At 38.4% G+C, this 27,670-nt stretch overlaps 2 protein-coding genes across 4 annotated transcripts; one reads left to right on the top strand and one right to left on the bottom strand.

The window, feature by feature from the left end:
- On the top strand, positions 1–12,398 carry TOMM20L (translocase of outer mitochondrial membrane 20 like). Its single transcript, XM_027554213.1, has 5 exons — positions 1–127; positions 299–342; positions 7,801–7,882; positions 11,216–11,358; positions 12,278–12,398. The coding sequence occupies exons 1-5, from the start codon at positions 1–3 to the stop codon at positions 12,329–12,331; spliced, it is 450 nt and encodes a 149-aa protein (XP_027410014.1). The 3' UTR covers positions 12,332–12,398.
- TIMM9 (translocase of inner mitochondrial membrane 9) lies at positions 12,238–27,334 on the bottom strand. Of its 3 annotated transcripts, XM_027554212.1 has the most exons (5): positions 27,144–27,334; positions 25,016–25,104; positions 15,509–15,572; positions 15,071–15,166; positions 12,238–12,904 (listed from the first exon to the last, which is right to left on the bottom strand). In XM_027554212.1, exons 3-5 carry the CDS (start codon positions 15,545–15,547, stop codon positions 12,770–12,772), a joined length of 270 nt encoding a protein of 89 aa, XP_027410013.1. In that variant the 5' UTR covers positions 15,548–15,572; positions 25,016–25,104; positions 27,144–27,334; the 3' UTR covers positions 12,238–12,769. The 3 variants fall into 3 exon arrangements, with proteins under 3 accessions (XP_027410013.1, XP_027410012.1, XP_027410011.1); XM_027554211.1 differs by lacking the exon at positions 15,509–15,572 and having other exon boundaries at positions 27,070–27,284; XM_027554210.1 differs by lacking the exons at positions 15,509–15,572; positions 27,144–27,334 and adding an exon at positions 26,076–27,059.
- Between the last annotated feature and the right edge of the window lie 336 nt (positions 27,335–27,670).

Raw genomic sequence — 27,670 nt, forward strand, 5'->3', positions numbered from 1 at the left:
ATGCCCTGCGTCCGCACGGTCCTCGGCCTCCTGGCGGCCTGTGGCGCCATCGCCTTCCTTGGCTACTGCATCTACTTCGACCGGAGCCGGCGTGGCGACCCCGCGTTCAAGCGCCGCCTGAGGGAAAGTGAGTGAGACGGCGGCGGAGGCGCGACGGGCCGGGCTGAGCGGGCGGCGGTGGGGCTGACCGGGCCCCCGGGGCGAGGCCGGGCCGCGGGGGCCGCCGCCTAGGGGCCCGCGGGGCGCACGCAGGCATCTGGAGGGCTCACGACCAGCACGTGCCACGTTGTGTTTGCAGAAAGAAGAGCCCAGCAGCGAAAGGCTGAGGGACGGGGCGCCCAGGTGAAGTGTTTTAGCGACGCTGAGGTGGCGTTACAGTGAGTAACTTCCCGCCGGTGCAGGTAGCGGCTCGGCCTTAGGGTCCCTGGCGGTTTCCTGAGCAGCCGTTTCCCATTGCCTCGATGCCTGCCCGCACCCCGCTTCCGCTCGGGCAATATTTAGCTTTTATTGTCCGACATCGGGAGGAAGGAAGGAAGGAAGAACCATCTGGGGTCGTGAAAAGGCAGTAATAACGTGGTAGGAAAAGGCACTAATTTTAGTTTATAAAAAAGAAGAAAGAGGAGCCTTTGCCCTTCCTTAGCCGCGTGCGTGCGCAGTCGCTCGGTCCTGAGCCACACCAGACACTTAAAAAGAGACCCAGGTTTGCCTGGCCCGGTACGGTGCTGTACCGCCCATTCCTGTTCTACGGGGCCTTTCTTCTAGCTCAGAGACAGGATGTATCCTCTTTTTCTCCAAAATTGAATTTGATCAGTCGTTTTGAAGGATAATCACAATTATCTTGGTGATTGGTCCAACTTAACCAACTCACTTCATTTCTCAAACAGAGCGTTCTTGGGCTGTTCTGTGAAATTTTCATTCGGTTGATGCTCGTTTGAGCGCTTCGCATTTGAGTCGATGCCCACTTGAGGCATTGTTCTAAGTGTGGCAGAGGTTAGCAATGGCGAAAGAACATGCCCCATGTAACAGGAGCACAGGGGATTCCCTGGTGCTGCTGCTGCTGCTGCCAAGTCTCTTAAGTCGTGTCCGACTCTGTGCGACCCCATAGACGGCAGCCCACCAGGCTCCTCTGTCCCTGGCAGTCTCTAGGCAAGAATACTGGAGTGGTTGCCATTTCCTTCTCCAATGCATGCATGCATGCTAAGTCGCTTCAGTCGTGTCCGACTCTGTGCGACCCCATGGACAGCAGCCCTACAGGCTCCTCTGTCCACGGGATTTTCCAGGCAGGAATACTGGGGTGGGTTGCCATTTCCTTCTCCCATTCCCTGGTGACTCAATAGTAAAGAATCCGCCTGGCAATGCAGGAGACCCGGGTTCAATCCCTGGGTGGGGGAAGATCCTCTGGAGAAAGAAATAGCAACCCACTCCAGTATTCTTGCCTGGAGAACCCCATGGACAGAGGAGCCTGGCAGGCTACAGTTGCAAGAGTCCGACGTGAATTAGCAGCTAAACAACAACATCAGGAGCACGGAAGAGGCAAAGGATCACTTTCAGGGCCAGGTTATCATGGAGGTGTTCTGATTACCTATTGCTACTTTCACCTTAGAGCTTAAAACTTTATCTTATTTTACTCCTGAATCTTCAGTTTGAGTCGGGCAGGGTGGGGATATCACATTTTTGCTCCACGGACTTCCCCAGTGGCTCAGACGGTAAAGCGTCTGCCTACAATGAGGGAGACCTGGGTTCCATCCCTGGGTCAAGAAGATCCCCTGGAGAAGGAAATAGCAACCCACTCCAGTATTCTTGCCCGGAAAATCCCATGGATGGAGGAACCTGGTAGGCTACAGTCCATGGGGTCGCAAAGAGTCAGACACAACTGAGTGACTTCACTTTCACTTTTCACTTTCATGCATTGGAGAAGGAAATGACAACTCACTCCAGTGTTCTTGCCTGGAGAATCCCAGGGATGGGGGAGCCTGGTGGGCACCAAGTCAGACACGACTGAAGTGACTTAGCAGACTTAGCAGCCCCAGGGCTACCTGCTGAGTCATCTGAAGGCTTACTCCCTCACATATTGGGCAGTTATGCTGGCTGGCCACTTAGTTGGGACTGTTGCACAGAACAGCTACACAAGTCTTCTCCTTGTGGCATGGTCTTCCTCACAGTATGGTGGAAGGGTCGTACTGGGTAAGCAAGTTTGTAATATATTTGTGTGTGTCTGTGTGGGTGTTGATACACACAATTGACCCTTGAACAGCAAGCAGTTGGGGCAGCAACACTTCTCTCTGTCAAAAATATGAATACAACTTTATAGTTGGCCCTCTGTATTGGTGGTTCCAAATCTGAGGATTCAACCAACAGCAGATTTTGTAGCACAGTAGCACTGTTTATTGAAAAAAAAAACACACACATATAAGTGGACCTGGCAGTTAAAACCCATGTTGTTCAAGGGTCAGTTGTATATATGTATTTATTTATACATATATTTGAGAGAAAACATGGAGCCTGCCAGGTGGTGCCAGTTCTGCCTCATTGAGACAGTTCTGCCTCATTGAGACCCACTCAGTTTTGAAAGGAGAGGAAATGGACTCCAGCTCTTGTTAGAGGAGGCTAGGTTTTGGAAGTGCAAGCAGCTCTGGGAATATTGCTGTGGCTGTTTTTGGAACATGCAGTTCTTCACAGAAGACTTTGGGGGTGGCAGATCCTTCTACTCAGTAAATGTTTGACAAAGAAAGGAGTCACAGTTGGGGATGGTGGGAGGTGAGGTTGGAGAGCTAATTAAGGGCCCTGCATCTGGGAAGGCTTTGAAGACCTGAAGTTAAGAAATTCAGATTCAGTGGGGGGAATTATTGAAGATTTCTGAGCAGGAATTGTTTTTAAAATAAGGGGAGGAAAAAACCTTTTTACGTTAGATCAGGCAGGAGTGTGCTAGATGGATTGAAGAAAAGGAAAGTTATTGCAGCAGTTCAGGTAAGAGGTAATCAAAGTCTTGAACTGTAGTGGTGTCAGTGGCAATTGGTGATGAGAGATGTAAGATAAACTTTCCAGAAAGAATAGGTAGTTCATGCTCGCTGATGAAAGGGTAGTAGAGAGCAGGAGACACAGATTTCTAGGGATTCAAGATGGAGTCTCATAGAGAAAAAAGGTACAGTTGACAAAGAAAGTAGGAGAGGGAGTATTCAAGGCTGGGCATGAGAGAGGAGATGCTTTCCCTGGGGCAGAGCCTGGGTCAATTCCACGTCCCTCTCCTTTCACTGCCCTTATAAATGGTTGAAGTTAGTGTTTGTTGGTGTGATTATTTGATAAATTCTTTCTGTTTATTAGAATCAACTCCACCAGGGCAGACCTTGTCTGTGTTTTTACTCTCCATTTTCTCCCCAGTGCCTAGAACAATGTCCAGTATATTGTAGGCACCCAACAAATATTTGTTGAATATTGTTGTTTATTGTTCAGTCACTCAGTCGTGTCCGACTCTTTGCGACCCCATGGACTGCAGCATGCCAGGCCTTCCTGTCCATCACCAACTCCAGGAGTTTACTCAAACTCATGTCCATCAAGTCAGTGATGCCATCCAACCATCTCATCCTCTGCCGTCCCCTTCTCTTCCCACCCTCAATCTTTCCCAGCATCAGGGTCTTTTCAAATGAGTCAGCTCTTTGCATCAGGTGGCCAAAGTATTGGAGTTTCAGCTTCAACATCAGTCCTTCCAATGAACACTCAGGACTGATCTCCTTTAGGATGGACTGGTTAGATCTCCTTGTAGTCCAAGGGACTCTCAAGAGTCTTCTCCAACACCACAGTTCAAAGGCATCAATTCTTCGGCATCAGCTTTCTTTATAGTCCAACTCTCATGTCAATATATGACTACTGGAAAAACCATAGCCTTGACTAGATGGACCTTTGTTAGCCAAGTAATGTCTCTGTTTTTTAATATGCTGCCTAGGTTGGTCATAACTTTTCTTCCAAGTAATAAGCATCTTTTAATTTCATGGCTGCAGTCACCATCTGCAGTGATTTTGGAGCCCCCAAAAATAAAGTCTGCCACTGTTTCCCATCTATTTGCCATGAAGTGATGGGACCGGATGCCATGATTATTGTAGGCAGAGAGAAACAGCTTGTGCAGAGGCACAGACCTTGAAATTGGAATATTTAAAGTATGTGGCCAAAGAGATAGCTGAGTGGTAGTTTGGTGTCTTATTGTGGAAGTCTTTGATGCCAAATTTAAAAGTTTTGAAATTTTTTTATTGTGGTGGATAACCAGTGATGGTGACTTTATTTCAGGAAGTGGATGTAATTATTTCTTTTTGAAGTATGGGGTGGAGAAGGGAAGGCAAAGACAGGAAAATCAGTGGCAGTCCAGGAGGGAAATGATAAAGATCTGTTTATGTCAAATGAGGAAGAGGCAGAAGCAGGATTTTTCAAATGTTCTTTTATATAATCCTCATAACAACTCTGTTCTTCTAGTTTTATAGATGAATAAACTAAGGCACAGAAAGATGTCTCTTCCTACTTACAGGATCTCTGTGCTTCGTCACCCCAGCCCTTTTTGTTTCCCACAGCATGGTCTGTGATTCATCTGCATTAGATTTACCTGGGGCATTTGTTAAAACAGATTATTTGACCCAAGCACCAGCCATTGTGATTTAGGAGGTCAGAGATAGCCCAGTGGTTATGCCAGCAGTAATTCTCAGGCTTCAGAATTTAAGAGTCATCTGAGGAGCTCATCAAAAATCCAGATTCCTGAGCTCTACTCAGAGAAATTGATTTGGTAGGTCTAGGTGGAGCCCAAGAAAACTGCAGTTTTAATAGCTCCTTAGGCCCATCCTTTGTGAAACACTGATCTCAGATTCTGCATAATCCCTCATCCCCCTGGAAGCTCCTTCTCTTCTCACTAAGTGAACTCAGATTTCTAGACCTGGGGCTCCAGATTTTGCCTGCCTGCCAGACTCTGTAGTCTTCAATGTTCTGTAGGCACCTCTGCTTTGTGTGTTCAGAAGTAAATTCATCATCTCATCCCTTGCCAGTGTTCCTTTTCCTGTTTCCCTGTGATACTGATTTTGCTCTCTGTTGTGACCCCGCTCAAATATCAACCTCACCTTCTACAGTCAACCCCCAGTTCTTATTTTTCTGTTTTGTGTCTCATACTCTGGGCTTCCCCAGTGGCTTAGCAGTAAAGATGGGGGTTCCATCCCTTGGTTGGGAAGATTCCCCTGGAGAAGTAAATGGCAACCCACTCCAGTATTCTTGTCTGGGAAATCCCATGGACAGAGGAGCCTGGCGGGCTACAGTCCATGGGGTTACAAGAGTTGGACATGACTCAGCCACTAAACCACCCACAACCATCTCATACTCTTTTCCCTTTCTGTTTCCCTTGCTCCTTCACTACTTCAGGCTTTTATTACCTTTTACCCAGAATATTATAATAACTTCCTAACTTGTCTTACTACCTCTTATGCTGTCAGAGTAAATCCTTCTAATCTGCAGCTCTGTAATGTAGCTCCCTACTCTGCAGATGAAAGATGAACCCACTTAGCTTCGCACCATGGACCTGGCATCTTGGGTGCCTTCTATATAGATAGCCTTCTTTTCCTAGGAATTAGACATAATATATGGAAAGCTTTCAGTCCATAGCTGGGCTTCAGTAACTGGTATTTATCATTGTTGCTTCATTCACCATATTATAATCCAGCTATGTAAGATCACTTGAGATTTTCCCTGCAATTTTGTGTCAATTGTACTCTTTTTTTTTTTTTTTTTAAATTAGACCACTCAGTCAGGATTTCTTCTTTAAAAAATTTATTTAGTTTTTTTGGCTGCACTGGGTCTTTGTTACTGCATGTGGGCTTTCTCTGGTTGCCGGGAGCAGAGAGCTACTCTTCGCTGCAGTGTGAGGGCTTCTCTTTGTGGTGGCTTCTCTCACTGCAGAGCGCAGGCTCTAGGCATGCAGGCTTCCGTAGTTGTGGCGCACAGGCCTGGTTGCCCCGCAGGATGTGGAATCTTCTTGGACCAGGGATTGAACCTGTGTCCCCTGCATTGACAGGCGAATTCTTAACCACTGGACCACCAGGGAAGCCCACTTGTACTCTTTCTTCATCAGACTTTCACTGAGCTTCTTCACATCTCAAATGCCATCTTTTCTGAGGAACTTTCCCTGGTCTCCCAACCAAATGGAATGTGTTAATATTTTGAGCCTCAGAAGACACTGGACTTTGTTGTTGATGTGTTACTGATCTCAGGCATACTTATCTTTTCTCTTGGTTAGACTCTGGGCTCTGTGGGGATGGGCACAGGAGTCTAGATCTGCTTCCCTCTCCAGCTCTCCTAGAGTGTCCTGCTCTTGTTCACTAAATATCTCTTGAATGAAACTTGTGATTGTCACCAATCCAAGTTCGATGCATGATACTGGATGCTTGGGGCTGGTGCACTGGGACGACCCAGAGGGATGGTACGGGGAGGGAGGAGTGTGGGGGGTTCGGGATGGGGAACACGTGTATACCTGTGGTGGATTCATGTTGATGTATGGCAAAACCAATACAATATTGTAAAGTAATTAACCTTCAATTAAAATAAATTTATATTAAAAAAAAAACAAAAAAAAAGAAACGTGATTGTGCTGATGACATGATCATCAGCATGTCTGCTGATAAAAGCTTAAAATATGATCTCATCTGCTGGTTCATCCTATTTAAAAAAGATAATTCTTGGGGAAAACAAACACAAAAACCCTCCGGATATAAAAGACTGAAGCTGAAGTGACTGTGGAGTGGATACTTTGAGCATGGTTTGCCCACTTTAGCTTTAAAGACAGCTCTTAGCTTAGTACAGTGATGACCCTGTCCTGTGAACCTGGTCACTTTCTTGAAACAGGCTGTAGCAAACCATAGCATCCTTCTGAATATCACCAACTGCCCTGTCAACCCCCACCATGCCCTTTGCTAAATCAACAAGCAGTGTTAATACTCTAAGCAAGAAAATAGGTTTGCAACATACAAAGAAAGCTACCTTTGTTAGAGTTGGTTACAGTGGATTTCTCCTATGTGTACTTAGCAAGCTGGGTAAAATATGAAGTTGTTACAAGTATCTTAACCAAACTTGAATATGCCATGTTTTTCTTTTTTTTTTTTTAGGAGGGTGGGGTTCAACTTTTTTACAATTATAACCAGAGCTAAATTAAGAAATTACCCTAGTCTACTGACTTTATTTCTCAGAGTTGTTAGATCTAAAAGACAATATAACTCATGAAAATATATGGAAAAGTACAAAAGCTGATGTAAAATGGTAATCAGGATGTCAAAGAATTAGGGTAGCTGAAGAATAAAACTGGCTGGGCTGCAGACTGGCAGACAGTGGCTGTGCTGGTTTAACAAGGTGCCATCTAGGAAGGCCATTAAATGTACATGGTGACAAATCACAGCCACCATCTGCCATGTTTTTTTGCTTTTTTTTTTTAGTTGCCTGAAATTATAACTCCATTTTAAGAAATTGTTTTAAATATAAAGAGCAACTGCATTTGTCATATTCTGTGTTTAGAGACTAGATTCAAGATGTGCTTTTAAAATAAAAGTTAGCCTGCCAGGCTCCTCTGTTCATCGGATTTCCCAGGCAAGAATACTGGAGTGGGTTGCCATTTCCTTCTCCAGGCGATCTTCTGAACCCAGGGGTCGAACCCAAGTCTTCTGCATCAGGCAGGCATTGGCAGCTGGATTCCTCACTGCTGAGCCACGAGAGAAGCCCTCAGTTTTGGCTAGTAACCATATACCTTACATTCGTTACTTATTGTTAAATATTCTGTGACTCTTTTAGTTGTGGGATCCAGCAAAAAATGAAAAATTACAAGAATTTTTTCTGCAAGAGGTACGAATGGGAGAACTTTGGTTATCCAGAGGTAAGAATGTAAACATACTTTAGTAAGCAGTTATTTATGATAACTGATGTTTGAGAAATATTTATGGATTGGTATTTTTATGTCAAAAAACTTCACCTAGCTAGATGTGTTTCAGTTAGAGAAACTATCCCAGCATTTTCACTTCATTGCTGTCCAGCTCCACTCTGTTAGAGTTTGTATTTAAGTTCATGTTGCAGTCTTGGGAAGTAGGCAGAAAGAAGCAAAGCCAAATACAAGAACACCTTATTTACTGTCAGATAAAATTCTAAGTAAGTGAGTTTTCCAAATGATTAAATGTTGTATGAATCAAAATGTAAAAAAAAAAAAAAAAATTAACTTTATAAAAATTTTCCTGCCTAAGCATATTCTTAATAAAATACTTACTTACTTTGATGATAAAATTATTGAGTGATCATTCAGTATAATGATACCTGTGGGGGTACCCTGCACTTGACTTGAGAAACTTCACAATGTTGTCAGGGAAAATGATGGTAGATAATATTTTATAAACATTGTATATAGTAATATCTTTATTGTGGTGTTTAACACTAGAAAGAAAAATTGTTTTGAGGCTTCTTATGTAAAGCATAAATGATATTGTATGCATGAGCACCACACCCATTTATGTCTTTTTTTCATGTGCTGCAAATTCCCATGCATATCACAGTGCCTACAGCTATTTCTGCTTCTCTTTTTTGTCATTTTTGGAGACTCTTTTTTCTCTCTGCATTTAGAGGGTAACATCCTCCAGGATTTATAAAAGCAAAAAGTAAGTCAAAATCCTGGAAAACTCATAGCAATATCCACGAATATTTTTTAATGCAGTGTTTTAAATGTTTTAATCTGATGGCTTAAATGTTTTAAGAAATGAAAAAGCCATTCAAAGGCATTGCGTATTAATCATCATAATTTGAAATTTCAGTACTTTTATTCAGTATAAATGTTAGTGACAAAATGAATAGTTAGAGCTGACTTAAACGACGTAAATAGGAGCTATTGTATACAAGATGATGAAACATAAAATTTAAGGGCTTTCATTTCCAAGGGCCTCTTTCAAGGTTCTGGGAAGATTCCTGCCAATCTTGTATTCTTAATTTCATATTCTTTTTCTTAAAAGGGGCCCCAGATTACATAAACTAAGGGCCACACAAATCTGCATGAAGCCCTGCTGCTGCTGCTAAGTCACTTCAGTCGTGTCCGACTCCGTGTGACCCCATAGACAGCAGCCCACCAGGCTCCCCTGTCCCTGGGTATACTCCTTTGTTATAGAGGCAATTAAAATACAAAGAACCTTTCACCTTTAACATTTTTTGAATTAGGACAGTATAAATATGGGTAGGAAAATGATGAATTATAAATCAAAAGAAAAAGAATTTTATTATATTTTTATTTATCTTTAAGAGCTATCATGTAATATAGAAGTGAATATTACAAATATTGAGATGATGACAAAAATTGCAAACTTGAGTTTTTAAATTTTTCTCTCCAGGATAACATTATTTCCGTGAGCCCCTAAAATAATTAGCACTTTTAGGGTTATATACTTCTACTTTATTTCTAAAATTCTCATTGGTTGCTTATTCTTTAAATTCCCACCAAACCCAAAACCAATTAAATAAGAATCTCTGGGGTAGGACCCAGGTATCAGAATTTTTTTTTTATTGAAGTATCATTGGTTTACAATGTTGTGTTACTTTCAAGTGTACAGCACAGTGGTTCAGTTATACATATATTCTTTTTCAGATTTTTTTCTTATAGGATCTTGAGTACAGTTCCCTATAGTTCCCTTGTTGGTTACCTATTTCGTATTCAGCAGTGTGTATAAATTTGTCTCTCCCCATTGGTTACCATAACTTTTTCTGTTTGAGTCTATTTGTTGTGTAAATAAGTTCATTTGTGTCATTTTTTGGATTCCATGTTAGTGATATGACAGTGTATTTATCTTTCTGTCTGGCTTACTTCACTTAGTATGATAATCTCTGGGTCCATCCATGTCACTGAAAATGACATTATTTTGTTCTTTTTTATGGCTGAGTAGTATTCCGTTGTTTATATGTACCACATCTTATTTATCATTTACCTGTCGATGGACATTTAGGTTGCTTCCATGTCTTGGTAAATAATGCTGTAGTGAACAATGGGTGCATGTATCTTTTCAAATTATGGTCTTCTCCAGATGTAATATACAAGTTATTATTCTTTAAACTCCCCTAGGTTATTACAACACACTGGTTGAGAAACACTGTTCTAATGCAGTAATTTTTCAGCCAATTTTCTGTAATGTCTTCTCCAGTCACTTCTGCCACCACTGCCAACCCAGTTTTCACTACTTTGCTGTCAGGTAGTTCTGTAGCCGTCTCAGTTGTTTTTATGTCTATGTAACCAGAGGGACCACAGAGCCAAAAATTTTAATAGAAATCTCTGATTAGCTAATTTGATTGGATTGTTGGTTGACCTAATTAACCAAACTGACTAGTTTTGGAGCTATGTTAGCTCCATCGACTTGAGAGCAGCCTTACCGCTTTTTCTTTCTTTAAAGGGTTTGATACAAAGTCTTTGTTTCCTACTTAGTTATGTTAAATATGTCAAAATTTCAACTTTTGCTATTCCAAAACATGTGAAGGAGGGGCAGCGCACTGTAGTCTCAAGGTTCAGAAAATTAGGTGCTATTACTAATTCTGGCATTAATTAGCTTTGAAACCTTAAATTATTTCACTGATCTTTGCCTGATTTTCCTAAAACGAGGTAGTAAGATTAAGTGATTACATGTTTTAACTTAAAGTCCTATCATTAATGTCCACTCTTCACAAATTTTCATTCTTATTTTATAGCCAGTCATTCTAAAACTCATCTGTCTTCCCCTAGATACATAATTCATGGTTACACTAAATCGTGTTTCAGCTCTTTAATAATACAGTCTATTTTAGAAAAGTCTCATTTAGCTAGGATATCAAGATGTCTCATCTGTAATGTTTCATCAACCACATAGGTAAAAATAACTCATATCACTGACAGACACCAGTCTTTTTAAAATGAACTCAATATTCCCTCTTGCATACCCAAATTGCAGAACATGAACATTTTCAATTCAAGAGTGCACTTTTAAATGGTAATTTGGGTCAGAAAGTTATTCACACTGCAGCCTGATCACAGTGAATCTAATAGGCAGCTCAACATTTCCCTGTTTATATTATTTATTCTTTTTGAGATTTGTTCATAGTCTTTAGTTTGATATGCTTTTGTAGTTTTAATGCTTGGTGCTTTCTTGATAATTTGTAGAATATATGTTTGAGGAACTTTAAAATCCTGCTCTAAACTTATCAATCTATTCAGGAGAGCATCGAATGGGGGTTGAACATCTCAGCAATGCCCTTTTGGTGTGTGGGCAACCACAGGAACTTCTGAAAGTTTTCAAACACACACTTCCTCCCAAGGTATTTGAGATGCTATTGCACAAAATTCCCCTTATTTGCCAGGTAAGCACATATTTATCTTTGTTAAATGAACACTGTAAATAACCATGTTGGGCTTGATTAGACAAAAATAGCAAAGTATGTGTGTGAATGACCCTAAGTTTTAAATGAGTAACATCTCTGAATTTTTGTTTGCTTTTCTTAAGATGAAACAAATTTCTTCTTTCATGTTCCTTTGACTATGATGGATTGTATATTTTGTTGAGTATTATACACGTTTCAACATTTCAACTTTAAAGTTAACATTGTTTATTTTTGTACTTTCTGTTATTGACTGACCGCAGTGTCAACAGAGGCCTATAAGTGGTATTCTTAGATAAATGACCTAATGGCCTATAGAATGAGCATAGAAAACTGTAAATTATCGAAGCAGAATAATACTTCTACTTTCCAATATGACAAAACACAGAAATCACTTTGGTAAATTTAAACATATAGGCTAGTTAGTATTCTCTTAATTAGAAGTTTATATTCATAAGTGGACTGATGCCTATTAAAAAATTGGCTTATGAATGAATTTCATTTGATAACAAACTGCTTGCTGTGTGTACTTATACGTCAATCAGAATTTCCTGCAAATGCTTGGAATTGTTTAGCTCTAAGGTGCTACTTTAGTTTACTTTTTATTACAATTGATCACATGCAGTAGTTGAGAATATACTGTATACTGTTGGTCTGACTTGGAATCATTCATGGTGGATTCTCAGCTTTTAAACAAAATACAAAGCAACAGTCTCCACTAAAGCACAATAATCAACTCTTAAGCATTCCCAAGCTAGTGTCAAATGGAATGTTTCCTCAAGATATATGAAAATGTAGCTAGGATAAGAATGTGTAGTGCCCACTGTGACACAAGAAAGGAGAAAAGAAAAGGATCATGCATTAAAATGATTAGCAAGTAACTATTTTATGTATTTACCAGCAATTTGAGGCAGACATGAATGAACAGGAATACTTGGAGGATGATCGTGATTGAAAAACACTTCAACGTATCCACAGTCCAGTCAGAATGCTATGGAATTATATAGTTTAAACAACTGCTCGGTGACATTTCCATTTATTTTACTTATAGTAATAAAATTTCTTCTATCTCATACATGATATTTTGCTTTAAAATTAACAGTCACAATTGAAGAAACAATGGTTTATTTTTCTAATCAAGTGACCAAGCTGCTGAATCTTAAGGCCTCAACAAGTGTTGCATCTTATTATTTTCATTGAACAATAAGACCTTCTATTTTGATTATTCCTGTATATAACAATTTTGTTTCTCCAGTTGTTTCCATTTGCCAGTCATGACAGATGGTTTAACATGGTGGCTACTGCTTTCAGAGGATTCTATCAGGTGAATCCTCATTTCCAGTGCAATAGCTGTTGGCAATCTTTCATCAAAAGTCCATCTGTTAGGACTTCTCTATCGTGGCTGGCCAAGGAGTCCTGCTTTGGCAGCCAGGGCTTCATTCTGCTGAATGTGATATTCCTGAAATCTCATAGATATTCGTTGAGTCATTTTTAAATACTTCTGTAAGCAATGTTCTGAACAGGTAGTCTAGAAATAAAAAGACCCAAGAGGCAACACAAAAATATTAATTAAAAATATTGCACATATTCTAAAAGAATAAACAGTGGGTACTTTTCTTTCTTCAAATATGTTTGAGAATTAAACGGTATCAATAAGTCACAAGTGATCATAGCTTTCAACTGTTAATACCTTCATATATTTATAAAAATTAGTACATACTGAATGCTTACCAGTTTGTAGGTACTAAAAACAATGGTAATTCCCTGCCTTCTGGACTAGATTTTCTGTAGGTATGTTTCAGTAGTAAGGCAAATTCCACATTCCCATCTGTTACTCTGATTGTCAGAATGTAGGTCCAGTAGCAGGTTGTTCCTTTTTAATGAGAAAGTCCATTCTCAATGTTGCTATTATTATTATAATAATTTTGGCCATGTTGTGCGGCTTGTGGGATCTTCGTTCCCTGACCGGGATTGAACCCAGGCTGTCAGCAGTGAAAGCACAGAGCCCTAACCACTGGACTGCCAGGGAATTCCCCATTCTTAATTTTCAACTTTTTACTTTTTAATAAGACTATTTTACTTAGCATCTCTCAAACTTTGTCATTTATTTAACAAACACTTACTGGATTGCTGTTTATATTAATATGTTAAGTTCTTGGCATTAAAATTTATCAGCATCTTCCACTGGAGGAAGTTTGTGTCACTTTTAGCAAATACATAAATGTTTTGAAGAGATTATTAAAAGTTAAGATTTGGAACTGGGATTTCAGAGTCCATCTATGCAATATGAGCCACCAGATTCAAGCTCTGCTTTTTCCAAAATTAACCTGAGTTCTCAGAGTCAGATAGGAGAGCTGTGTCAAGTTTCTCTAGCCTGGGCATCTTGACTAAAATCTAATTATTAAGAATCTTTGGGGAACACATGTACACCCATGGCTGATTCATGTCAATGTATGGCAAAAACTACTACAATATTGTAAAGTAATTAGCCTCCAATTAAAAAAAAAAAGAATCTTTGCTGTGGAACAATATTCAGGAAGTCCCAGGCATCTTCTCTTTAAAAAGTCTGCCATAGTTCAGAGTGGCTGTGATACTAAATTTGATATCATTCAACTCAATGCCACAGAGTCCTTGGCTGTTTAAGTTCCTTTGAGTAAAGGAACATATAAAAGATAGCCTAAATTCACTAACACATGAAAAGATGCTCAACATTGCTCATTATTAGAGAAATGCAAATCAAAACTGCAAAGAGATAATTACCTCACACCGGTCAGAACGGCCATCATCAAAAAATTTACAAACAATAAATGCTGGAGAAGGTGTAGAGAAAAGGGAATGCTTTTGCACTGTTGGTGGGAATGTAAATTGATACAGCCACTATGGAAGACCATATGGAGATTCCTTAAAAAACTAGGAATAAAACCAGCATATGACCCAGCAATCCCACTCCTAGGCATATACAGTGAGGAAACCAAAACTGAAAAAGACACATGTATCCCATTGTTCGTTGCAACACTATTTACAATAGCTAGAACATGGAAGCAACCTAGGTGTCCATCGAGAGATGAATGGATAAAGAAACTGTGGTATATATACACAACGGAATATTACTCAACCATAAAAAAGAACACGTTTAAGTCAGTTCTGATGAGGTGAATGAACCAAGAACCTATTATAGAGTGAAGTGAGTCAGAAAGAAAAGATAAATACCATATTCTAATGCATATATATGGAATCTAGAAAAATGGTACTGAAGAATTTATTTACAGGGCAGCAATGGAGAAACAGACATAGAGAATAGACTTATGGACATGGGGAGAGGGGAGGAGAGGGTGAGATGTATGGAAAGAGTAACATGGAAACTTACATTACCATATGTAAAATAGACAGCCAACAGGAATTTACTGTATGGCTCAGGAAACTCAAACAGGGGCTCTGTATCAATCTAGAGAGGTGGGATGGGGTGGGAGATGGGAGGGAGGTTCAAAAGGGAGGGGATATATGTATACTTATGGCTGATTCATGTTGAGGTTTGACAGAAAACAACAAAATTCTATAAAGCAATTATCCTTCAATAAAAAAAGATAGCCTAAATTCATATAATAACTAGGAACAAGGAAAATGTTGAGGGGCATCCCATTTATATTGTTTATGATGACCTTAGAGAATTTTTAGTGAGCAACAGTTTTCATACCTCTTCAGGTTTTACTTCTCTTGTTGTGAAGTCTTTAACACAGTCCAAAAAGCAGGTTTCTGTAAGTTTATTGTAGGTTCCAAGAAATTCCTTAAACTACAAACAAATCAGAAGGTTCTTTAATAACAGGTTTTTAAAACAAATGTTTTAAATACTGATGTATCTAGGCAAAATATCCTGTAATACTTGAAAGGTTCTTTTACTACCTTCAATAGGTATAATATGATCTACAAAATATAGTCAGATTTTCTAGTTGAATAATTATCTTTTCCTGGATTATCTGAATTATTATTCAAACTATCTGAAAAATTTGCTTCATATAATTTAACATCCATCTGTGGAAATGAAATATAAATATTTTGTGCTGACTGACATGGTTGTATCCACTAATGCCTTTAAGTTTTGCAAAATCCCTTTTCCTTAATTATATTACCTTACCTGTTTTATCTGATCAGATTCTGGTATTTGTGCAGCCATATTCTTTTGGTACGTTATTAGTCACCTGATTTAAAAGTAAAAAGTTTTGTCAGTCTGTATACAAATGTTTTTAGGCTAACTGAAGGTAATAAAAACAAGAATAGATTATGAAATAGAATTGAAACAAGTCTACTTGAAATTACTGTTCAAATTTTATAGATTTCTAACTGATTATATAATTATATGCCATGCCTCCCAACTTCCCAGGTCATTAATAAGAACCTTATAGTTTAGAATTTAATTTTTTAATGTTAGCTAGCTATAAGACCCAAAATCCCTATCTATCTAAATCTCCAATTTTAAGACAGTTTGCTCTGTTACTTTGCAAAGCCATGTGTTAAAGCCCCATTCATAGTAGAGTTTTATAGGAAAGAAATCTCTGGTGTCTCTCTATAAGTACTTAAGTTAACTGTTCCACTGGTTGCTAACACAGCTTAGACCTATGCTATTAAAGATCCTTTTTACAAACACCATCTACTTAAGACCTACCAGAAACTTCTGAATATATGACACTTGTGATCTAACTTGGGGGCAACAGAGAAGTGAAGATAAGGAAGTCAAAGAGCCTTTCTGAATTACTGGAATTTTCACATATCCTAAATGGAGGACACAGGCTCAGTTAATTCTGACACAGGAATGTGTCACATTACTTATTCTATCCTGGCTAGTTCTAGAACAGATGAAATATATAAAAGATTTGTATAAAACAAAGCTGTTTAAAACAGAAACAACATGTAAAGGAAGAAAAAACAAATGCTAATTATGTATACTGCAAACAGAATTTATATGCATTTAGCTTTGAGTTTCCTGGTAACCAATACAAAAAAGATAAAACTGGATATGTATACCATTCTTAGGTGCTGCTGCTAAGTTGCTTCAGTCATGTCTGACTCTGTGCAACCCCAGAGATGGCAGCCCACCAGGCTCCCCTGTCCCTGGGATTCTCAATGCATGAAAGTGAAAAGTCAAAGTGAAGTCGCTCAGTCGTGTCCGACTCCTAGCGACCCCATGGACTGCAGCCTACCAGGCTCCTCCGTCCATGGATTTTCCAGGCAAGAGTACTGGAGTGGGTTGCCATTGCCTTCTCTGACCATTCTTAGCTAATACTGTGAAAAAATATTCTCATTTTAAATAACAAATGCAATCAATGGTAATTCGATACCAGCATTTCCAACCATGTATAAAACTTACCCTCTTTTGCATTTAGTCGTCCCTCCTCTTTTGTCCCTATCCTGTATGTTCATGAGTATTATTGCCATTTTTAAAAGTTATCTTTTCCACATGCAAGGGGAAGCACCAGTTCTCTTCTATTTACTATCCTAGTCTTATTCCAAAGTCTAACTGTACTGTATTTTAGAGAATCTTTGGTTTAGCAGTAACATAATATAAACTATCTTTTCTACAAAAACTCTTTGGTATCTGCTATAAACAATGCAGTAGCGGTTTTAGATTAGCCCAGCAGTCAGGCAACCCAGTGTTCCATAAACACCTAAAAAGTTATCAAGAATGCTCTTTATTCCTATTTTACTTCACAGCTTTATAAATGAGATATATATTTTAACTACATAAATTACCTGAAAAATACCAGGAATTAACTAAAGATCACAACTTTTCAGGTATTGCTGTGACTATCATCATTGTTATGTTCCAGGTAAGATACTTCCATTATAGTTACACTTTGCTCACTTAAGTCATGAAACACTGATTCCATACCCTCCAACTATGGGACACAATAGAAACCCAAACCTAAAGATTACATCATTTTCTAATATCAATTTCAAACTTTTTTTTACAGTTTGAGATCTTAACAGTTACAATTTTGCTAGATAGATGTGGGTAGATGTTGATAGATAATCACTCAGTAAACATTTATGTACCAAGTATTGTGCTAGTTATGAAACCAGCCATGCTTCTGAGGTAAGGTGCACTTTATGACTGCTATAAAATATCACTAACCAGTCAAAGAAACAGACGATTCTGTTAATATATCATACAATGAGGTTTAGGATTTGTGCTTCTAGGAGGATGAGGTAGATATGCTTTTTGCTATTTGTCTAAGTACAACTAAAACCCCTGGACCTTACATGCTTATCCTCTCCACCAAAGGGCTAGGAACGGGGAAGCCTATAAAACAGAAAACTTTTAAACAATAACTGCTGTACTCCAGGCCAGCACAGAAAAAACTGTGGTCTTCACCTCTACCCAAATCAGCATATGCCAGGTAGACATCTACCCTCACCAGGCTCTCTAACAAGATACTCCAACTCCCATACCAGAGTAGCATCAGAGAAGCGTTATTAGGGAACAGGGGCTTTAATTCTTACTGAGTATTAATAAGGACTGCTCCCCCTAACTGTCAGTGGAAACAGCATGGGGAGCCTTCCATCTCAGTTGTCAGTGATGAAACACCTTTCTCCCTTCCCTCTGGGGCGGTATCAAAGGAGCCCTAGCTGAGATTCAGGACCTGCCTGCTGCCCCATAGTAATGAGGCCATATCCTCCTGTGGTGTCAGTGGAGGCTCTCTGGGGAGCAGCAGTGAGGTGCTCCAGTCCCCCTCGGCCAGGGAGAGACCAATGACGGCCTAGTAGAGCCACAGCTCCCACTCTCACCAGCAGAAAGGAGGAACATTCCCCAGACCCCTGAAACGCACACACCCCTCAAGTGACAGAGTGAGGAACCTGCACATCTACCTTCACCTGGCAGTAATGAGATGCCCTCCTCTCCCCAGTGAAGCAGTGTCAGAGCAGCCAGCTATAAGAGAAAGTTTAAGCAAATCTAGTCTCAAAATACAAGATGCAAAATCTCCAGGTTATAAAGAAAAAACCTCATACCAAAAACTAAGATCTCAAAAAAAAAAAAAAAAAAAGTCCAACACTGAGATGAGAGATACTATAATTATCTGACCAAGATTTTAAAACAGCTGATATAAAAAAACTTCTTCAATGCACAATTAAGAATGTTTAAAACAATTGAAGAAAATATAAAGCTCAGCAAAAAGTGAAAAATATGAAAGGAAAAAAACCCCAAATAAGCTCAACAGACAGAATCAACAGCAGAACAAGAATGGGGGAATAGAGGAAAGAATCTGTGAAGGAAGACAGAAAACAGAATTATCCAATCTGAATAACCAAAAAATATTGCATAGAATGAAAAAAAATGAACAGAGTACTAGGGATCTATATGACTATACCAAAAGATTTAACATTTGTTTTATTAGAGTCCTGGAAGAACAGAAAGAGGAGCAGGGCTGTTAAACTACTAGAAGAAATAATGGCTGAAAACCTCCCAGATTTGGCAAAAGAGGTTTACAGATTCAAGAACTAAATTGTATTCCAAAAAGCGTGAATACAAAGAAATCCACATCAAGATACATCATGGCCAAACATTTAAAAACTAAAGACAAAAAATTTTGAAATCTGCAAGAGAAAAAGAGACATCTTACCTATAGGGGATACACTATTAGGATGACAGCAGATTTCTTATCAGTCAACCCAGAAACCTGAATCTGGCAAAAATACCCTTCAGGAATGAAGGTGAAATCAAGCCATTCTCAAACAAAGGAAAACTAAGAGAATCCATTGCCAGTAGACCTGCCTGAAAAGAATTAAAGTTCTAAGCAGAAATGAAATTATAAAAGGAGACTTGGAACATCAGGGAGGAACAACACAGGAAGAAAGAATGAGTAAGTACAGTACATTTCCCTTCTTGAGTTTCCTAAATTATATCTGACAATTGAAGCAAAAATTATAAAACTGTCTGATGTGGCTCTAAATGAAATTAAAAGACACTTGCTCCTTGTAAGGAAAGCTATGACAAACCTAGACAGTGTATTAAAAAGCAGAAAAACTACTTTTCCAACAAAGGTCTGTATAGTCAAAGCTATGATTTTTCTAGTAGTCATGTACAGGTGTGAGGGCTGGACCATAAAGAAGACTGAGCACTGAAGAACTGATGTTTTTGATCTGTAGTGATGGAGAAGACTCTTGAGAATCCCTTGGATTGCAAAGAGATCGAGCTAGTCAAGCCTAAGGGAAATCAACCCTGAAATATTCATTGGAAGCCAGCGCTAAAGCTCCAATACTTTAGCCACCTGATGTGAAGAGCTGACTTATTTGGACCCTGAGGCTGGGAAAGATTGAAGGCAAAAGGAGAAGGGGGAGGCAGAGGATGAGATGGTCAGACAGCGTCACCAACTCAATGGACATGAATTTGAGGAAACTCCAGGAGATAGTGAAGGACAGGGCACAAAAGATCAGACACGACTTAGCAACTGAAGAACAACAAAATAAATGGGAAAGTAAAGGGAAGTAAGGCTTCCACACTTCACTGAAACAAGTAATATGCTGACACCATTAGACTATGATAAGCTTTGTATATCTCATTTAATACCTAGAGCAACCATTAAAAGAGAACAACATAAGGAGATAACACTCAAAAACATTAGATTAATATAAAATGTATTCAAATAATCCACAGTAAGGCAAGAAAAACTAGAACAAACAAAACAAAAAAAGCACATTTCAGCCTTAATAAGCAATTAGATTAAATATAACTGGTGTAAATGATCAAGAGACAGATTGGCTGAGTGGATTAGCAAAATGACAAAATATATGTTGTCTACAAGAAACTGACTCCTGATTCAGAGTGAAAACAAAAGGACGGAAAAAGATTTATCATGCAAACATTCATCCAAAGCAAATAATGGATATATTAATACTAGATTAAGTAAGACTTCAGAGCAAAGGAATTTACCAGAGACAGAAAAGGACATTAAAGGTCAATCCATCAAGAAGACCCAGTACTCCTAGATATGTGTGCCTTAAGCAACACAGCTGCAAAATACGGAAAGAACTGAAAGGAGAAAAAGGCAAGTATAGCTGCAGATTTAAACCACCCTCTCCCATCAATTGATAAAATAACTCAACAAAATCCACAAGGCTATAAAAAACTTAACACCATTAACCAATAGAATACGATCTACATTTACAGAACATTTCACGTAATACCACAGAATACACGTTTTTTTATCAAGTGCCAATGGAACACATACCAAAATAAACCATATCCTGAGCCATAAAATAACCTCAATAAATTTAAAAGAACTGAAATCATACATAGTCTGTTCTTAGACCACAGTGGAATCAAACTAGAAACCACTACCAGATAACTGGAAAATTTCCAAACATTGGAAAATAAACAGTACACTTCTGAATAATCCATGAATCAAAGAGGAACTCTCAAGAATTTAATTAAACTAAAATACAGCATACTAAAATTTGTGTGACACAGGTAAATCAGTGCCAAGAGGAAAATTGTATTACTAAATGCATATATTAAAGAGGAAATGTCTCATGCAACTTCCCTGGTGGTCCAGTGGTTAAGAATTTGCCTCCCAGTGCAGGGGATGTGGGTTTTGATCCCTGGTAGGGGAACTAGGATCCTATAAGCTGCAAGGCAACTAAGCCAGTGCGCTGCGACTACTGAGTCCGCCACTGCACCCAAGACCCAACACAGCCAAATAAGTAAATTAAAAAAAGGGAACTGTCTCAAGTCAACAGTCTATGTTTTTATTTTCTTTTAACCTCAAGAACCTAAAAAAGAGCAAAATAAACCCACTTAAAGTATGTAGAAGGATGAAAATAATAAAGAACAGAAATCAGTGAAAATGAAAACAAAGCAACAAACAAAAATCAATGAAACAAAGATGGTCCTTTGAAAAGACTGTAATAGACCAACCTCCAGCAAGACTAACAAAGAAGTCACAAATTATCAGGAATAAAACAGGATATGGTAATATAAACCCTGCAGATTCAAAAGAACAGAACTATGAAGAACTTTATATACATAAATCTAACAACTTATTCATGAATTTAGTAGTATCCTAATATTAAAACTAGACAAGATGGTACATACAAGAAAACTACAGAAAAGTATCTTCATAAAATAGACATAAAAAATAGAAATAAAAATCCTTAACAAAACAATAGCAGATATAATCCACCAATATGTAAATGTGATCCACCATTTTAATAGATGGAAAAATAAAAGTCATATGATCTTATAAACTGATGCAGAAAAAACTTTTGATAAAGTCAGTACCCATTCATGATAAAAACTCTGAAAATTAGGAAAAGAGGGGAACTTCAACTTGGTAATGTACACCTACAAAAAATCCTATACCCTATACTACACAGTTAATGGTGGAAAACTGAATACTTTGCCCTAAGATAGTGAGCAAAGCCAGATGTCTGCCCTTAATACTCCTTCTCAACATACTGCTTGAAGTTCTACCCAGTGCGGTAACTCGAGAAAAGGAATAAGACATACAGACTGTAAAGGAAGAAAATAAAACTGTCCCTCTTTGTAGATGGCATGATTGTGACACAGAAAATCCCAAAGTCCCCTAAGAATCTACAAAGAAACTCCTAAAACAAAATAGTTTAGCAAGATCACAGGATTCAAGATAAACATGCAAAAATTGTATTTCTATATACTTTCAGTGAACAAATGTACACTGAAAAACAGAATACCATTTATAATCACTCAAAAAAGATTTAAGGGTAAATCTGACAAAGCATCTGCAAGACTTGTATGCTGAAAACTATAAAATGCTGATGAAAGAAATCAAAGATTTAAATGGAGAGACACATTGTGTTCATGGCCTGGAAGACTCAGCATAGTAATGATGTCAATTTTCCCAAAATTGATATACAGGCTTAATGCAATTCCTGTCATGGTCCCAGTAACATTTATTATAAATATGAACAAGATTATTTTTAAATTTATATGGAAGGCAAATGGACGTAAATTCAAAAAAATAATAAGTAGGAAGAATCAGTTTGCTTGATTTCAAGATTTAACTACATAGCTATAGTAATTAATACTGTATGGTATTGGTGGAAAAGCTGACACATAGATCAACGAAACAGGACAGAGAACCAGAAATAGTCACGCAAATAGGACCAAATGATTTTTGGTAAAGGTGCAAAAGCAGTTAAGTGAAGACAGCTTTTTCAACAAATAGTGCTGGAATAACTGTACATCTATAGGCAAAAAATTTAACTCAAAGTAAGTCTTTCACTTTATACAAAAATTACCTCAAAATAGATTTGGGACTTAAATATAGAACATAAAACTGTGAAAACTTATAAAGATAGGAGAAAATCTTTGGGCTTTAGGGCAAAGAATTCTTAGCCTTCACATGAACAGCAAACTACGTATCTGACCGATAACAATAAATAACCAGACAAGATAAAGAAGCCTGCAGACTCTAGTATAAACACAAATAATCCAATTAGAAAATATGCAACAGAAATTTCACCAAAAAGATTATTCAGATGATGAATAGGCACATGAAAAGATGTTCAACATCGTTAGCTGTTAGGGAAACAAAACCACAGTGATATATAGCATTATACACCTATCACAATGGTTGAATTAATTAATATACATCTATCATATGACCCAGCAATTGCACTTCTGGACATTTTCAGAAAGAAATATAATAATATATTAATATTATATTATTATAAGAAATAACAATAATATATTAATATTATAAGAAATATAATAATATAAAACTTATAGTCACACAAAAACCTGCACATGAATGTTTATAGAAACTTTATTCATAACAGTCAAAAATTGGAAGCAATCCAGATATTCTTCAACAGGTAGATGGTTAAGCAAACTGATACACCCATACCATAGAATACTCTTCAGCAATAAAAAGGAGTGAGGTACTGATACACCAATAGCCCGGATGAAACTGAGAGAATTACGCTAAGTGAAAACGGCCAATCCCAGAAGGTCATATATTGTGTGACTCCATGTATATAACATTCTTGAAATGACAAAATTATAGAAATAGGGAAATTATTAGTGGTTGCCAGGGGTTGAGGAGGGGCTGGAGGAGGAGGGAAGTAGGTGTTACGATAAAAAGGCAACATGTGAGACTTGTAAAATGGAAATGTTCTGCATCTCAATATCAGCATCCCGGCTGTGATATTGCACTATAGTTTTGTAAGATGTCACCACTGTGGAAGGCTGGGCAAATGGCACAAGGTATTTTTTTTCTTAGAACTGTATGTGAATCTACACTAATCTCCAAGTTTGAGGCTGCCAAGCTTTCTACTCCCTGCCCAAGAATAAGATACAGTGTGCTGTGTGGTTAGCAAATGTTCAGAACTAGAGTTCTTTTGGCTTACTACTCCAAAAGCAGCCTGAAAACCGGTAAGATGACTTTTGTGGATAGGTGTTAAATGAAACCTTTGTTTTGTGAGAACTTAAATTTATAAGTTTGCAAATTATAATGCCCAAATCAGTTTTTATTACTATCCCAGTATTTCTTCAGTTAAAATTCACATATGTGACTTTCTCAGGGAGAGGTCAGAGAGGCAGAAAGTATGAAATCTTTAAATGTTGTGTCAGTTTCAAAAATTGGTAACACTGTGTTGACTCCTCATCACTTCCCCTTTCATATATAATTCATAGTGACAAATGATTGTTATTGGGAAGTCTTTGAAGAGATACAGATAAGGAACACCCCCAAATATTATTTGTTCTTGGTACTGTCTTCTAATATACAGTCCTTAATAGTATGCTGCTGCTGCTGCTAAGTCACTTCAGTCGTGTCCGACTCTGTGTGACCCCACAGACGGCAGCCCACTAGGCTCCCCCGTCCTTGGGATTCTCCAGGCAAGAACACTGGAGTGGGTTGCCATTTCCTTCTCCAGTGGATGAAAGTGAAAAGTGAAAAGCACCCCACAGACTGCAGCCTACCAGGCTCGTCCATCCATGGGATTTTCCAGGCAGGAGTACTGGAGTGGGGTGCCATTGCCTTCTCTGCCTTAACAGAATATCTCCTCCTTAAAATGAAATAGTTTATCTTACTTCAACAGTAATAAAATCTGTTTCTTGAGAATTGGAAAATAAAAAAAATGTTTCTAGTACTCAAAGACCACTGTGTTAACATTATGATCTCCTTTTCTCTAGAATCATTCAATGATATATTTTCCAGTATCAAGATTATGGTATACCTAAGTGAAGGAACTTGTTCCTAGAAAATATTTGAGATAATTGAGTGAATAAATGATTTTCAAATTTACTTGCTAGTTTGGGTCTGACCTAAGTCTTCCAGCATTCTATTTTGCAGCTATTTAATCATTAGTTATGCTGACTGATCAAGTCCAACAGCCACACAAACCACTTGATAGTGAGAAGAGGTATAAGCAATATAGCTGCCCTTTTATTTGGTCCTAATTACCTTTTACTACAAGCAAATGTTTGTTATTGTAGAGGCAAATATCCAACCAAGGTGATACCTCTGGTTATATGCTTTAAACCTGGAGAGGGAGGGAAGGGGTCTTAAGAATGATTACAGCAATGCTAAGAAATTTTTGTGTCAAAATATATCATAAAACCAGGGAACTTAAAAGTAAAAAGAGATGTTAGTCATCAAGCTCAAACCTTTCTTGATGCATGAGTTTCCTTTCTGTTCTGGAAAAGGAGTTGTCCAATCTTCACTTGAATGTCTCCAGTAAGGCCTGATTTCTTACCTGAAAAAGGAAAGGATTACAGTATGACTGCTGAGGCCCCTTTAGGCTCTAAGTGTTTGATTAAATCTGAATTTCTTCTGGCTAAATCATATTTTTTGAAAAGCCTCTTCCTTTTCAATAAGCGAAATGAGTTTTCTCAGTCTGAGGTTATAGTTCTTTAGCATATGTGTTATTATGTATTAAAAAATACTTAATATCCTATTTTTCCAGGTAATATGTATGTTCAGGTGAACACACAAGGACCAACAATTCTCTGAAATTTCTGAGTATTAAAAAAAAGAAAGCTAGGGTGTGATGGGGAGATACCCTCTAGTCTTCAGAATTATATGCAGATCTGTACCATGTCTGCAGTCAAATTTCTAATTTTGTTCAAACTTAATTTACAATAAGTGATTCTTCTGATGTCCTTAGCCACTGTCACTATAATTGATCTTGGGTTCACCATGACTGGTACTGGTAATTGGAAATTCTGTGATTTAAGCAGGATTCATGAATGGATAATAAAACTACAGGGTTGTAGGTTGTTGGCGAACAGGATATATCCATTGTAGTATCAAAGCATTTCACAGGTTACACAAAAAGAAAACTTTCCTTTAACACTGGGAGATCTATCAATCACCACCTTAACCAGTGTGGTACCACATATGTGGTATTCTTGCCAGAAATGTTTGATGTGACTCTGATCATGAGAGAATAATTAGGAACATCCACAATGTGGGACAATGTATAAGATGACTGGTCTTTTCTAAAAATTAAAGTTATAAAGGAAAAGGAGTAGAAAGAGTTTTTCTAGAATACAAGACTAAAGAGTTGTGAATTTTGGATCATGAATCAAAAAAAAAAAAAAAAACACTTTTGAGTTAAAAATAAAGACTTCTGGGGATAATCAGAGAAATTTGAATATGTCATTTTCTTAGGTGTGATAATCATATTGTGGCTATGTAAAAGTATGTTCTTAAGGAGATACATACTGAAGAAAATAGGGTTAAAGGTCATGATGACTGCAACTTTTAAGTGGCTCAGCAAAAAAAAAAAAAAAAGCCTGAAAGAGAAAGCAAGTAAGTAAAATGTTAACAACAAAAAGAAATGAAAGAAACCAGTCTTGTGAGCCATTTTTTTTGGTCCAGGGCTGTCTGTTCTTTATTTGATAGCTCAGATGTCTAAACCAATCTGCACTAACTTGCTATATTGATATAAAATAGGACTCTACGACATGTCCCTTTACTTCATATTATTTGCAGGAGGTGTAGGAAATTGTGCCTGATTAACCTTAGAGAGTGGAGGGCAAAGGTCACTTTTTCTTTTACATTTAAAGTTTCACCTAGAAAATAAGGGTGATAGATCATCTCCAAAGTCTCTTACAGCTCTGACACTGTCATTATATGTTTTAATTCACGTAAATTATAAAACAAATTGTGAACAGGTACTACCTAAAAGCCTAATAAAGGAAATATAACTGAAATTATAGAAATTCATCAAGATTTACAAGGTTCTCTAAAGCTGAGCCCTTACTGTCTTTTAATTCTAGGATTTCTTCTATCAAAATAGACAGCTGAGTTGTAAAAATAAAAATTTTCATTTAACTTTTACATCAGATTACATTTTAAAATTTTTTAGTAATGCGTAAAGGGAAACGTTTAAGTAATCCATCCTCGAAAATCAGCAGATCAGATAAGGTGTGTTGGCACTGGTATTCTCTCTAGAGAGAATTTTTCAGTTAAAGGAGGGTCTCCTGCTTGTCAGCTCAAGGTCAAGGCGTGGGTGCCTTTCAGTCTAACTCACTATCCCCAAACAAGACCCCGATTCCCCAGATCTGAAGATGGCTTAGAGCCTCGAATTCCGATTCTCGTCCAGTGACACGGTTCCGAGGGAAGTCCCAAACCCGCTCTCGGTACGCGCTGCCCGGATCCGCAGCCCCCAACAGTCCCAAGTACAAGAGGCGGCCTCCTTCAGAGACCCTGCCACCTTTCCCCGAGCGTTGCCGGCCGCCCCCTCGCCTGGAAACCCGGGATTCTGTGGACAGAGAAAAGAGACCATACTTAAGGACAGACTCTCGCATCCGACACCATAAAAGGCTGGGGGGCTGCGTTGCCAGTCGACTCGCTGGGGGTGGGGGGCGGAGGGTCTGGGTCAGGGCGGGCGCCTCAGTCGCTGGATGAAAGAGAACACGTGGGAATGGCGATGTCAAATGGCTCTTATACCCTTCGCCGCCGATTCGTTATAATGCCAGAAACTCTAGAGGAAAGAGTAGGTATCATAAGTGAATTTTAAAGTACCATGACAATTATTTTTTTACTCTATTCTTAGACAAAATTCTATATTTCTGACTTTCTCGCCAATATCAACACGAATCTGTCGAAACTTTTTGTAAAACTAATTTACTTAATCCCGCGTCCCTAACGGTCTCCAGGAGCATTACTGTAAACAGTCCCTAATAACAAGAATGGTGTATAACCAGCTAGGTCGGGAGTTCTTCAGGTCCTAGATGAGACTCGGGTGTTATTCAGTGTTTTAAGTCTTGTGGGGCAATGTACTACTGGCTTTAATAAAAAATTCACACCCGTTT

The sequence above is a fragment of the Bos indicus x Bos taurus genome, chromosome 10, assembly GCF_003369695.1.
Source record: "Bos indicus x Bos taurus breed Angus x Brahman F1 hybrid chromosome 10, Bos_hybrid_MaternalHap_v2.0, whole genome shotgun sequence".
In the NCBI taxonomy this organism is placed as follows: domain Eukaryota; kingdom Metazoa; phylum Chordata; class Mammalia; order Artiodactyla; family Bovidae; genus Bos; species Bos indicus x Bos taurus.

Coding starts and splice junctions, on each gene's coding strand:
- TOMM20L (XM_027554213.1), top strand. CDS start 1: ATGCCCTGCGTCCGCACGGTCCTCGGCCTCCTGGCGGCCTGTGGCGCC. Junction 128..298: donor CAAGCGCCGCCTGAGGGAAA/GTGAGTGAGACG, acceptor TTGTGTTTGCAG/AAAGAAGAGCCCAGCAGCGA. Junction 7,883..11,215: donor AGAACTTTGGTTATCCAGAG/GTAAGAATGTAA, acceptor CAATCTATTCAG/GAGAGCATCGAATGGGGGTT.
- TIMM9 (XM_027554210.1), bottom strand. CDS start 26,217: ATGGCTCACAAGACTGGTTTCTTTCATTTCTTTTTGTTGTTAACATTT. Junction 15,167..25,015: donor AAACTCATGCATCAAGAAAG/GTTTGAGCTTGA, acceptor ATTTGTTTGTAG/TTTAAGGAATTTCTTGGAAC. Junction 12,905..15,070: donor GAGAAGTAAAACCTGAAGAG/GTATGAAAACTG, acceptor TTTTATTTCTAG/ACTACCTGTTCAGAACATTG.